Source organism: Misgurnus anguillicaudatus, chromosome 7 (genome assembly GCF_027580225.2).
Source record: "Misgurnus anguillicaudatus chromosome 7, ASM2758022v2, whole genome shotgun sequence".
Classification (NCBI taxonomy): domain Eukaryota; kingdom Metazoa; phylum Chordata; class Actinopteri; order Cypriniformes; family Cobitidae; genus Misgurnus; species Misgurnus anguillicaudatus.
Window position 1 is genome coordinate 40,160,133 of NC_073343.2, and position 13,934 is coordinate 40,174,066.

Below are 13,934 nucleotides of genomic sequence, written 5' to 3' on the forward strand. Positions count from 1 at the left end.
ATGATAAATCATATTACATTTTATTATATTACATTACATTATAATATAATCCCAATAAATATATTATATAAGTATTGTTATAATAAATAAAGCAGGCACAAAGATTAGTAAATGCTAAAATTATATATTTTTCATTGTAATATCATGTTGTCTAATGCATTTACTAATGTCAACAAATACGATGTTATTGTAAAGTGTTTCCATTATATTATATTATAATATTATATTATAAGCCTATTATATTAAGCCTATTATATTATATTATATTATATTATATTATATGCCTATTATATTATATTATGATAAATCATATTACATTTTATTATATCGCATTACATTATAATATAATCCTACCAAATATATAATATTAGTATTTAGAGGTTATAATAAATAAAGCAGGCAGTATCTAAACACAATTACAAGAGATCTTGTTCTGTGCAAACACAAGCCAGTTTGTTTTCTTCCTTTTTCTCCTAATTGTTTTGTTTTGTTACAATCCTATGCAGACAATACAGTTTAACACCTTAAAACAACATCTCTCTTTTGCTGTAGTTTTCCATGTGCAGTTCTTTACACAAAAGCGCAAATGTCTGCACAATAATGGAAGGCTCATAACAGGGCTCCAGACTAACTTTTTCACTAGGAGCACAGTGGCCCCCAAGTAAAATTTTTAGGGGCGCAACCAGAAAATTTAGGGGCACACACCGTAAATCAACATGCTAACCAATTATTCACATTTCTACTAATTTTCGCTGTATTACTAATAAATACTTTGATGATAGATGCAGAAAGTACAACGTGCTGTTTACTGGTCGCACATGTGGGACTGGATGTAAAATTCAGTGGCACACTCTCAAATTTTGGTGGCAATATGCCACCATTTGGTGGCAGTCTGGAGCCCTGTATAATAAAGGGGTCAGTAAAACAACTGACTTAAAGAGATCGCCCAAAGATGAAAGTTCTGTCATTATTTTCTTATTCTCGTGTTGTCCTATGAATTTTTTTTTCTGATGAACACAAAAGAGGATATTTTAATAAATGATGGTAAGCACACAGCTGATTGTAACCATTGACTTCCATAGTAGGAAAAACAAATACGATGGAATTCAATAAGTACTGTCAACTGTGTGCTTACCATCATTTATTAAAATATCTTCTTTTGTGTTCATCAAAATAAAAAACGTATACATGTTTACTAGAGTGAGTAAATGATGATAGAGTTTTCATTTTTGGGTGCACTATCCCTTTAAGGGCCTTACTGTACATGTTTGATATCATTATTCACCACTAGATGGTGACAAACTCACTTGCAAAGCCAAGTAGAATGCAACCCTTCACCTGCTGGTGGTGTGTGATGTGATGTACTTCTGGTATTACTGACATACCCTAGTGATTAAGCATTTCATGATAAATCTCTAAAAATCTATTAGTTTGTTATGGATTCCAGGTAACAGGTTAGTTATCTATGCTCTTTCACGCTTGTAGTTTTGGTTACTGATAGACTTGGGTAATAATCAACTAAAGGTCATGTGTAAATCTTGATTTGTTTTTCAGAAAAACATACACAATTTTTGTTATGGTATATTGTTTCATAGAGAAACTGTAACTTACCTTCCCATTTCTAAATCGATGTATTAATCTGCGTTTTATTGCATTCATCGGCTTTACTGCTACATAGGCCCCAATTTTGTTATTGTAACATTATATATATAACAAGTGTTAGGGAAACAATAAATTATATACATTCTTGTTTATGTCATTGCCAAATAACATCAGGACATCAAAACATATTGAGAAATTTTATGGAAGGCGACACAACATATTGAGTAACTTTGTCCTGAAAGTAAAATCTTATGACCGTACAGCAAGCAATAACACATTTATGTGTTGCTCTCAACTCATGTTTCACTACCACAGACAACAAACTCCCTGCAAAACAATTTACAATGGTAAAGTTAGTTAATATGGCTGCAAAAGTGATTATATTTTAAGCATTTATATTTACATCAAAAGTATATTTATAGAGTTTATAAAGAACATAACAACAGATGCATCCATCCGACCTCAAAGTTTATTTTTCCTCTTTATAAAGCAACAATATAAATAATTAAAGTTTACACCTCATCCCTGGTCAAACACAGCCAAAGATGGGCCGGCGGTGCCAGCAGATAGTATTTGTAAATGTTTTTTTTAACGTGTCAAGCATTCTCATGCACATGCTTTCTGCAAGCCAGCTATCAATACTGCAGTGCGCAGTGCACACGCCCATTCACAGCAGAGGACCTGTTGGAAAGCAGGGAGAGGTCATTTGTTTATTTTCAGCGCGCTTGTGCGGACACAGAGATTCGGGGCTTACATGAAAGGCACTTTGTTTCGTGCACTGACGTACATGAAAGCCATGACAAACAACAAAGCGTTTGCAAATACATAAACTTGAAACAGTTTGTAAAAAAAAAAGTTTGTCTGATATCCTTCATAGACTCCTTAAAAGTGTTAAGTGAATTTTTGGCCAATTTGAGACTAATGCATGGGTTGTTTAACAAGTGCTGCTTATCATTTAATGTAAGCATTTCCCCTATTTACTATCACTAAATTGTATTATATAATTGGAGCGAGAGGGAGTATATAGCTCTGTAGATTTAGATATTGGTCCATTGATTGACAACTACACCCATCCAGTCCTACATGCATGGACGATGGACGACTAGTTTTATAAAAACAACTAGAAAGTTCCCAAATGAGACAACATGTGTATGTTCTTCACCGGCATAATACAATTCTCAGAGAGCTATAATAATGTGATTTTAAGGAATTAGACTTGTAACAATCTATACATTGTACACATTGTGATATTTGAGATCAGGCCCTCGGTTATGTTTTCCGCTTTATTTTTTCTTGCTACTTCATTTGGTAGTGAAATCGCTCTTTGTGACTGCAGACCAACATTTCTTTCGTAGCTCTTTGGAGGCATGTTCAGTTTTGCCATTTGTGGACAACGATGACAAGACACAAAAGCACGCTGGCCAGAAATAGGATTGCTCCCTGCATGCGGATCAAATTCTCCAAAGGGAAAAGCAGCCCCTGGCCCGGGGCCCAGATCTACTGCAAGAGCGTAGAAACATAGAAACTGCAAAGCCTGTGAGACGTGAGGAAAGAGCACGGCCTGTTTCATCTTAAACATTTAAACCAGTCATATCACTTAAAGCTGACAGTAATCATCTGATTGAAAGGTTGTGAATATGTAGAACGTAAAAACAAAAGACAAACCTTTAAAAAGGGTCTGTCAAACATAAACATCAAATGTGAGTTTTGCCTGTAAGTTTGAAGCACTCGTAAAGGGCACCTATTATACAAATTCCCTTTTACAAGGTGTTTAGACAAAAATGTGTGTTGGCAGGGTGTGAACACAACCACACTATTGAAAAAAATCCAACCACTCCAGTGGCGGCCGGTGACTTCTCTTTTGAGGGGCACAAATTCCAAATATGCGTTTGAAGTGTCATGTGTGTGGCTCATCATATCAAAATGTGTGTTCGGCGTGTCATGTGAACATTATGTGCATGATGCGTCATGTCAAAATACTGTACATGCTTCAAAAGGGTTTATGATAAAAGAGACGCTCAAGTTCACAAAGACACTAACTTAAAAGTGTAGCGGAGGATTTTCTCGAATATCTTTTTAAAAAATGCAATTGCGCAACACTCCTGATTGACAACTAGGAGGACCAATAGTCTTGATGATCCACCCGGAAAAAGAAAATCCTCCGCAATACCTTAAACACTAAACTCTACACATGAGATTAAGCGAGTATTTGGCAAACGCGAGCGTCTATTTTATCTTAAACCCCTTTGAAGCGTCTGCAGCAGGCACTTATTTTGATGATGCGTGATGACAATAAGTTCATAAGACGGGCTAAATACATGCATTCACGAGCTTCACATCAAAAAATAAGTCAACGACCGCCATTGATCCACATTAAACCAAAGCAGTCTAATTAAACATGCCGTAGTGATTCGCTTTTTAATGTGATGTCACACTGATAAAGCCCCGCCCACTGTAACTCACTGACAATCCTGCATTACCACAATTTCCACCCTCAGCGAGTTGTACCCTGTCCGGCATATCTTAATAGTAAAATACTATTATCTCAAGACTGTATTCACAGGAATCAGATCTATTTGAACTAAAAGCATTGGTAAAGGAGTGAGGGCAGCTCATTTGCATTTAAAGGGACACTCCACTTTAAAAAAATAATATGCTAATTTTCCAGCTCCCCTACAGTTAAATTTGATTTTTACCGTTTTGGAATCCATTCAGCTGATCTCCGGGTCTGGCCCTGCCACTTTTAGCATAGCTTAGCACAATACATTGAATCTGATTAGACCATTAGCATCGCGCTTAAAATTGACGATGATATTACGCAGTGCCTGAGAATAGTCCTCTGCTATTAAAAGTTACCAAGGGGACTATTTTCAGGCACTGCGTAATATAATTGCGCCTCCTGCAGCCATGTTACGACAGCAAAGTCCTTGATTATTACGCCGGAATAAGAGTATAGTTCCTAGCCATATAGAAAATCGCAACTTTTAATTTTCCATCAGTCTTAGTACACACGTAACTACAGAAGAGTCAAGTTTTAAATAGGAAAATAGGGGAGCTGAAAATCAGCACATTTTAAAAAAAAGTGGAGCGTCCCTTTAAGGGCAGCATGTTTTTGCTCCCACCCAAATAGGGGCTTTTTGGACATGCTATAATAAATGATCTGTGGTGTATTTTATGCTAACACTAAGTTGAGACTTATATCACATCTTGTAAAAAATGGGCATATAGGTGCCCTTTAAAGGTTGTAAAGGCATGGCATACTTTAAATAATGCAAAATCTATAGAAGGAGATGGTTGGTTGTATAGATGTCATCTTTGGCTTAAAATGTAATGAAAACAATTGAATAAACATCACATCTCTGTGGTAACATCCCGAAGAAACAAATGGGCCACAAAATCCATGCAAGAATTCCGCCACAAGATTTTATTCGAAGTGGCAACTTCCTTGATCTCAAAAACAATATTTCACTTTAGGATGCAAATATTGCCATCTTTACAGATAATATGTATTCATTTGTAGTGTTAAAAAATTCCAAGCAGCTTGGCTTTCACATACTGTGGTAAACCTACTGCATCTGAATGCAAATGCTGCAATGGAAGAGTTCAAAACCCATGTTTATGTCCATACGCATAGCAGGCATGAAAACTGTGGAAACTTCTATTCCGACACAGAAATTCCAAAGTCCTCCTTCAATCGGTGGTGTAAAAACGAAAAGTGCTTTTTAGCTGCATAGATTTAATGTGTTTGCCATGTCAAAGGAGCCTGATTAGGTAAAGAAGTTCAAATAAATAGTTGTAAAGTGCTTGTTACTGCTTAATGCATTGCTGTGAGGCTTTAACAAGCAGTATTTTTCTCTTATAGCATAGTAGAATATCTCTATAAATACATCATCATAAAGATATAGACTGAGTTTGTGCTGATAGCACTGGTAATATCCAAGCTTCTACTTTCATTTGGCAAAACACAGAGAGAGAGAGAGGGAGAAAGAGAAAAAAAGAGAGAAAGAGAGAGCATTCTTTGGGGATGTACAAAAACTACTAGGGAGCGAAAAGTAAGCGGACAATATACTGGTAGATGTTTTGCATATGTTAATGAGATCTCTTTAAAGTGGAAAAACAAACAAACAAAAAAATGAAATAAAAACAAACTAGGACTATTCCTTCAAATGATAGAGACTGCTGCTGCTGAAAGCGTGGAATCCAGATGGCACATGGCTGTTCAGTTTACAATGGTCTCCCCTCCAGTGATACCACCACACTTCCTCCCAACTTTTCTGCCAGGGTTGAGCGGTCCTGAATGTCATCTAAACCATTAACCTGCCATTCATGTTTGATACCTGAAAAAAAATTAAATAAACCTTTTATAAATAAATAAAAAAGTCTGTACACAAATTTAAAGTTGTTAGAATAAATGATGCATTATAGGTATTATTAGCAAACAGACAGGTCTCACCTGTAAACTTCTTCTTAATAGCATCTTTCGAGCTAGCGTATATCATCTTGCTTTTTAATGGCGCACCTTCAGGAGCCCTATGATATAAAAACAGAAAATGTTTAGGAAATACAGTAACGAAGCATAACAATTCATTTACTTAGAATATAAGGCATCCAAGCATAGTTTGTTTCATTAGCTAGCAAGATTGTTATGATTAACTATCTGCTATGAAGCGGACATAGATAGCATTTAATAACTATTTACACTTGTTGCAAATTTGATAGTTATTAAAAAAACTTAGTCACCTACTGCAAATAGCATATTACAAAGAAAATGCTTAAATTGTCACATAGTGTAAATAGAAAATATCTTGTAAATAGTATTTAATGCTATTTTTATTTAGCGTAAATAGCATCTATCGCTAAGAAAATATGCAGTTTTTACTTAGCGTAAATAGCATCAATCGCTAAGAAAATACGTTATTTTTATTTAGCATAAATAGTATCTAACGCTAAGTAAATACGCTATTTTATTTAACGTAAATAGCATTTATCGCTAAGAAAATATGCTGTTTTTACTTAGCGTAAATAGAATCTATCGCAAAGAAAATATGTTATTTTTATTTCACGTCAATAGTATCTAATGCTAAGAAAATACGCTATTTTATTTAACGTAAATAGCATCTATTGCTAAGAAAATATGCTGTCTTTACTTAGCGTAAATAGCATCAATCACTATGCAAATACGTTATTTTATTTAGCGTAAATAGCATCTATCGCTAAGAAAATATGTTAATTTTACTTAACGTAAATAGAATTAATCAATAAGAAAATACATTATTTTTATTTAGTGTAAATAGCATCTAACGCTAAGAAAATACACTATTTTACTTAACGTAAGTAGCATCTATCGCTAAGAAAATATGCTATTTCTATTTAGCGTAAATAACATCAATCGCTAAGAAAATATGTTATTTTTATTTAGCGTAAATAGCATCTATCGTTAAGAAAATACTCTATTTTTACCTAACGTAAATAGCATCTATTGCTAAGAAATTATGCTATTTTTATTTAGCGTAAATAACATCAATCGCTAAGAAAATACGTTATTTTTATTTAGCGTAAATAGCATCTATCGTTAAGAAAATACTCTATTTTTACCTAACGTAAATAGCATCTATTGCTAAGAAATTATGCTATTTTTATTTAGCGTAAACAGCATAAATCGCTAAGAAAATCGGTTATTTCTATTTAGCATAAAATTTCATCAATCGCTAAGAAAATATTTTTTTATTTAGCGTAAAAAGCATTTATTGGTAAGAAAATATGTTATTTTTACTTTACATAAATAACATCTATCGCTAAGAAAATACAAATTTTTTACTTAACGTAAATAACATCTAACGCTAAGAAAATGCACGATTTTTACCCAGTGTAAATAGCCACTGCCATAAAAATTATATTGGGAAAATAATATATTACAGTAAATGTGCTCAAAAAATACAGATTAACACGTAGTAGAACTGCAGAAGAAACGTCTTTAGTTTAATATGACACAACAAAAAGTCAAGTCACATGATCTGATTTAATTTATCTCTTAAGCCTGACTTTAGGGGTGCTGTGTCAAAACAAAAACTAGTCAATAAATAAAAAATGTTAACTATTGTTTAAGAATTAAAACAAACCAAAACTTAAAAAGCAATATAGAATTTTTTTTAATGTACACTATCAGATTACGCACCAAAATATAAATACCAAGTCTTCTTTCTTGGATTCTTTAGTCTCATAGGTCGCATCATATAAGCCATATCTGCAATCATTAAGAGGTAGAAGCTTTACAAAGCAGGCGTAGGGATCATCGACAGTGTCTCCAATATCTCCGACTAAGATCTGCTTGCCCTCCTCGACGATGATCTTCTTCTTATCGTCGCTGAGACAGAACAACACCGCCTTTTTGCGCTTCTTCACCTCGTCTGAGGTCGACGACTTCCGTACTTTCATGTCATTAAATACTTTGATGACTTCATCATTGACCGTGACACCAGATGCCTGTGCAGGGACGATATTGAGAGGAATACAGATTAATGATGCTAAGAAACAACAGCCAAACTGGTGTCGAGATCTTACCTTTGATTCTTCTGAATAATGTCCAATACCAGCATAATTCATACGATATGGCAAATAAACATTATCCAGCAAAAAACATTAGAAGTAACTAGCCGTCACATTTGGATCATTGGCATCGAATGATCCAGACCAGCTTATAAAACCTGACTCATGTACGTGCTGTGCATAACCAGCTGGTCTGTCACTACGGTTCAAATCTCTCACTCTGGTTCATAAATGGACCGCAAAATCCAAGTCATGACGGGGTGTCTGGGACTCAGTTCAACTCTGAGAACTCCCTCTGTGATTTTTAAAGACATTTAGATTTATGATCAATAATCATTCACTCACAAAACAAATCAGGTCTAAGAGGCTCTCATACGTTTCTATTCACTGTTTCAGAGCACCAATCACAGAATCAATGCAAAGTGCATTGTTCAATTAGTAGTAAATACTACTGCAGTTTTATGAGCTTTATAACTATTAATAGCATGCTAGTACATAATAATTACATACCAGCTGTGTTTATACTTAACACTAATATTACAATAAGGACTAGTTGCATTTCATCATTACTGGTAAGTTTGAATTCTTATTATTTCCTATTACAGGTAATTACTATAATAACTATTCAGTAGATACTGGTATATGTCTACTTTAGTTTTTCCTTTTTTTCATTTTACCAACAGAAGTATTTTTTGAAGGTTAGGCTGGAAAAATTAGTGTATTTAACCAATCTTTATGTTATGATTTTTCCTAATAGTAAAAAATTTTAATAGATACAAGTAGGATGCTTACAGCTACTCAATTTATTTTTAACAATTATTGAACAGCATCCTAGATTTACTTTACAATACATACTAGTTATATATGCATACTATTTATAATTACTATAGAAACAGACAACAAAACCAGTACTAGTATTTACTGTAAAAAACTGGCAACTCTAAGGAAAACTAACCATTATTTTTAATTATAGTAAAAGTGTGGTAAGTTGATTACCATCTGTAAAGATAGATATGGTTACTGTAGTAAAACCATGGCTGATTTGTGTGTTACTATGATTTTTCTACAAATAAATCATACAAGAAAGTATTATTTAACCATGGTTAATTTTCGTAAGCACTGAAAGATAAAATAATGTGAAAGTATAGTACTTTTATAAAATAAATATTAGTAATAAATACCAGACACTGATATATACTAAATTAAGATAGAATAAGCATCTAACAAATAAATACTGACGAGTATTAAAATAGAAACCATATAGGAACTGTTTCTAAAATCTACATACTAGTAACTTTAAACTACTAGTAGTTTTAAAGAATGGGTTGATACTGCAGCGCGAGTCGGTCACGGCGCATGCGCATAGACGCACTCTGAGCAGCTGGTGTACAGCTCTCTCTCTCTCTCTCTCTCTCTCACTATGGCCACCTAAATCCTACTGAATCATGAACAAATATCCTAACTCACTCCCCAACACACACTGGACCCATGGGACACCATCAAACAGTTTATACTAGTGCTAATAAACGCGTTTGTGTCCACGCGCACAGTCCCGTTCATTACAGTGATTTCCCCAGCGGCCACGCGTAAAAGTTGGAGAGGAAAGTGATTACCGTTATAAAGCACCAGCTAAAATTAGCTTAACATGGCCGCTTCGGGCTATAGGCCTGATCTATAAATTTTTCCTGAAATATAAGTGTGTAAATTAAGCATAAAACCGATATATAGGCGTCTCAAATATTATATTCAACCCCGGTGCGCATACAATCACAGATCCCGCATTACCGCCGCATTCACGATCCTGCGCGAGCAACGTGACAGTCACAGAGCAAAAGTTTGACAGAAATACTTTGTAAATCTCACAATATACGCTAATGTGATTTAATAATACAGTATTATGCAGATGGTATGAAAGGGCCGTACTTACCATCCTGTCCGATGCGATGAATCAATGTACGATTATTTTCTTAATATTTCAACGTGGGAATGTGAAGAGCCGAGACAGTGTGTATGAGAGAGCGAGAGACAGGGAGAGAGAGAAGTGCGCACGCGCAGTAAGGGTCTGCTCAAACATAAGCACTGTCATTCACACCGTCTGTCTACCAGACATATCATATAATGTAATCAGTTTTGATATAATGATTATAATAAGCATTATTATTTTTAATATAATTAAGTATAAAATGCAGCCACTAATACATAAGGAACTAATATACACAAACTGTTAAGACATTTGATTAAGTTAATAACTAGTGATTACTAGATAAAGTCAGTCGAAATCATACTGCTTTACTAGACAGAATTGGTGTGTTCGACCTTAAGTGGAGCAGCAAGAACTGACAGGCGCATGACATCAAAGTACCGCGAGAGCGATTTGAGAGTACACTGCTCTGTATGCTTTCGAATTGCTCTCGCGGTACTTTGATGTCATGCCCCTGTCAGTTTGCGCTGCACAACAAATGACTCGTCGACACATGAGAAAAGCATAAATAAAATGCAAAAAAATAAATAATTTCTAATTAATAATAACGGTTTATATCTAGATTTTATTTTAAAATATGGGTATCGGCTGATAAATATTTTAAATTGACCGATACACTTTTGTCCAACGTCTGACAGACTGTAAAATGACCATCATTATTCACTTTTAGCATGACGTCACACTGTATTATTAACAACACTAGCAAAGTCCTATTCAAACAGTAAGACACTGGTACTGTCAGATCTGCAGTAAAAGTCTTTAAACATATTTTTAAGTACTTTATATTTATAAATACTCAAATGCAAAATGTTTTAGTTTACCGTTAATGGGCGACAAACAGAAAATTAGTTAATGACATTTGTGTCTTATATAAGCCAATCGACCACACTGCTTTCCCAATATATTAGCTTTTACTGGAGATATGGTAAAGATTCATATAATGTATTGTTTGTTATTCCATGCATAAAAATGTTTCATGTTCTTTATGGAAATGTTTCATTTGAATATGTAAATGTCCCACAATGCTAAGCTGCAATGAAATTTACTGTGAGAGAGAGAGAGTGAGTCTAGCAACACCGAAAATTGCAAAGTCTCATCTGTGTACAACTGAGAAAAACAACTATTCAAGCCAAATATAAACAAAATTTATTTTACATACACAAATACGCAATTTGCACAGCAGGTAAAATGAACCTTAAGACCTGGAAGGAGAGAACTTTCATTCCTCAGCTTTTAGAAACCAAAGCTGGCTGCTCTTTACCAAAAAGAGAGACAAACAATCTTATAAATAAAGCAAGCAAATTATAGCAAAATCTAAATAAATAACCAGCGAGTGAAAAGAAAAGGGTGGTTTTGGCTCCTATGTAGTGTTAAAGCAAGCTATAGGGACCTGAACGAAAAAAAACAACGGTTTCTCTTTACAACTATTCACAACTACAAAACAGAAATTCTATTTGTTCTTTTGAGCTGAAAGACTTGATTTATCATTATAGTCTGTAAAATAAAAAACTATACAAAACAGTAGTCTAGAAATGCAGTCAAGGTACAAAATAACAAAATGCACCATTTTGAGATTACAGACAAAAAACAACGCGTTTTGTCCTGAGTTAACTTTGAATGGAAAAGTACAGAAAACACAGTGCAAAACTTTTTCACAGAACGGCTGTATCCCGCAACACCATAGGAAGAAATATTCACTGATTCCTACTAGTAATGGTTTAAACGTGACTTCATAACAGTCGGATAAACGCAACTTGATGTTTGTGAGAGTGACATTTGTACACACTGCACTTTAAAAGTTAATTTTCCTGTGAACAAGGGGTAGGTTGAATTTTTATTGTGTCACCACACTGGAATGCCTATGAACATTCTACAAATGCCACCGAACAACATAATTAGATAGCGGATTATGAACTGGCCTTCAGTCTGCCAGTTGGTGGGGTTGCATGAAAGTTTTGTTTACATCCGTGGTCGTTTCTGTGGAGGGGTCATGCGGTCTGCCAGGCCGAGCCTTTGGAGCTCGGAGTGGAAGAAGCTCTGGAGCCGCAGACCGGCCTTTGCTTCGTTGGTGCTACGTGGGTTGTACTCTAAACAGTTGGAAAACATGAGCTCCATATCTGCGATATATTCCGCTGTAAATTTAAACATACAAAGTAAGATTACGGTTAGTTGGGCATCTCAACTTGTAAAAGGGTGGTCATAGACTTTAAGTATTTAAATATTTTTCGGTTGTCTTCCATCTTACTTTTTAGTAGAAAGAAAAGTCACGTTGTGACGTACCAGATTACTATTGGTCACATGTGATACACACGAGATATGAATTCGCAAGTCAGAGTTGAACACCAGACTTGAACTTTACTACGCATCAAAATGTGAAATATCTTCACACAATGTGTTTTTTAGTCGGATGCATTCGCATGTGTATAAAGTCAATGAAACAAAAAGTTTAAAGGAATATTCCATTTTCTTAAAAGAAAAATCCAGATAATTCACTCACCACCATGTCATCCAAAATGCCGATGTCCCTCCTTGCTCAGTCGAGAAGAAACCATGTTCCTTGAGGAAAACATTGCAGGATTTTTCTCATTCCAATGGACTTCAATAGACACCAACATTCAACACTCAACTCAACACTTAACAGTTTTTTTCAACGGAGTTTCAAAAGAAAACTTGACAAGAAAAATAACAAATATACACTTTTAAAGCACAACTTCTCGTCTAGATCCGGTCGTGATGCCCCAAGCTGACCCCACGCAATACGTCATGACGTCAAGAGGTCACAGAAGACGAACGCGAAACTCCACCGCAGTGTTTACAAGTGTGTTGAAAGAGGACCGTTCCTACGTTGTTGTATGTCAACTGATAATAATTAATGTCTTTGTGTCAGTTTATTGTTTACAATGGTCCTCAAATGTGCGTTTTATATATGTAACACGTGACCTCCCTACGTCACTATGCATTAACGTTAGGTCGCGCTGGACTGGATCTAGACGAGAATTTGTGCTTTAAAAGTGTATATTTGTTATTTTTCTTGTCAAAAATGACAATCGTTTTGCTAGATAAGACCCTTATGCCTTGTTTGGGATTGTTTATAGTCCTTTGAAACTCCGTTGAAAAAACTGTTATGTGTTGAGTTAAGTATTAAGTGTTGGCGTCCATTAAAGTCCATTAAAATGAGAAAAACCCTGCAACGTTTTCATCAAAAAACACAATTTCTTCTCGACCGAACAAAGAAAGACATCAACACCTTGGATAACATGGTGGCGAGCACACCATCCGGGCCCTTCTTTTAAGAAAATTAAATATTCCTTTAAGGATGGATTATGTATCATATAGACATGCATCAATCTATGAATTATTGTGTTTGGAGATTTTTTTTACTTTTCATGCACAAAATAAAGAACTTACCAGCAGTTTGGTATTCATAGTTGTTGACCTTTTCCCTGATTGTACTCAAGGCGATGGGCTTCTTGATGATATCATAGTAATCAGGTACCTGGAAACATACGATATGGATTAGCAATCCGGTCAAATGTGTTTTCGACTACTTCTGAATGTGGTCGAGAGTGGATGAGCTCAAAAAATTTTGAACACTGTTTACACCCATCTTTAACATCGTCCCCTTTTGATCTGATAGTTGAAAACGCATCTTAAGACCAGGTGTTTTATTAAAGGAAATATGCAATATTAGTTAATGCCATTGAAAGTAAATGATTCACGCGAGGAATGCACCTGGTGATCAAATTACAGGGTTCCCAATTCAAGGACTTTCCAGGTCCAATACCCTCAAATTCAAGGACTAAAT

General features: G+C 35.0%; 2 protein-coding genes across 5 annotated transcripts in view; both read right to left on the minus strand.

Moving 5' to 3' along the window:
* Positions 1–5,011: 5,011 nt before the first annotated feature.
* cfl2 (cofilin 2 (muscle)) lies at positions 5,012–10,234 on the minus strand. The gene is made up of 4 exons (XM_055172729.2): positions 10,076–10,234; positions 7,778–8,085; positions 6,056–6,132; positions 5,012–5,939 (listed from the first exon to the last, which is right to left on the minus strand). The coding sequence occupies exons 1-4, from the start codon at positions 10,076–10,078 to the stop codon at positions 5,827–5,829; spliced, it is 501 nt and encodes a 166-aa protein (XP_055028704.1). The 5' UTR covers positions 10,079–10,234; the 3' UTR covers positions 5,012–5,826.
* Positions 10,235–11,252: 1,018 nt separating this feature from the next.
* Positions 11,253–13,934, minus strand: part of baz1a (bromodomain adjacent to zinc finger domain, 1A) — a 30,358-nt gene continuing 27,676 nt past the window's right edge. For all 4 annotated transcript variants that reach the window (XM_073869982.1, XM_073869980.1, XM_073869981.1 and 1 more), the window contains exons 27-28: positions 13,538–13,625; positions 11,253–12,261 (exon numbers count right to left, since the gene is read on the minus strand). In XM_073869982.1, the coding sequence (XP_073726083.1) occupies positions 12,089–12,261; positions 13,538–13,625 (261 nt within the window). In that variant the 3' untranslated portion in view covers positions 11,253–12,088. The remainder of the gene's footprint in view (positions 12,262–13,537; positions 13,626–13,934) is intronic.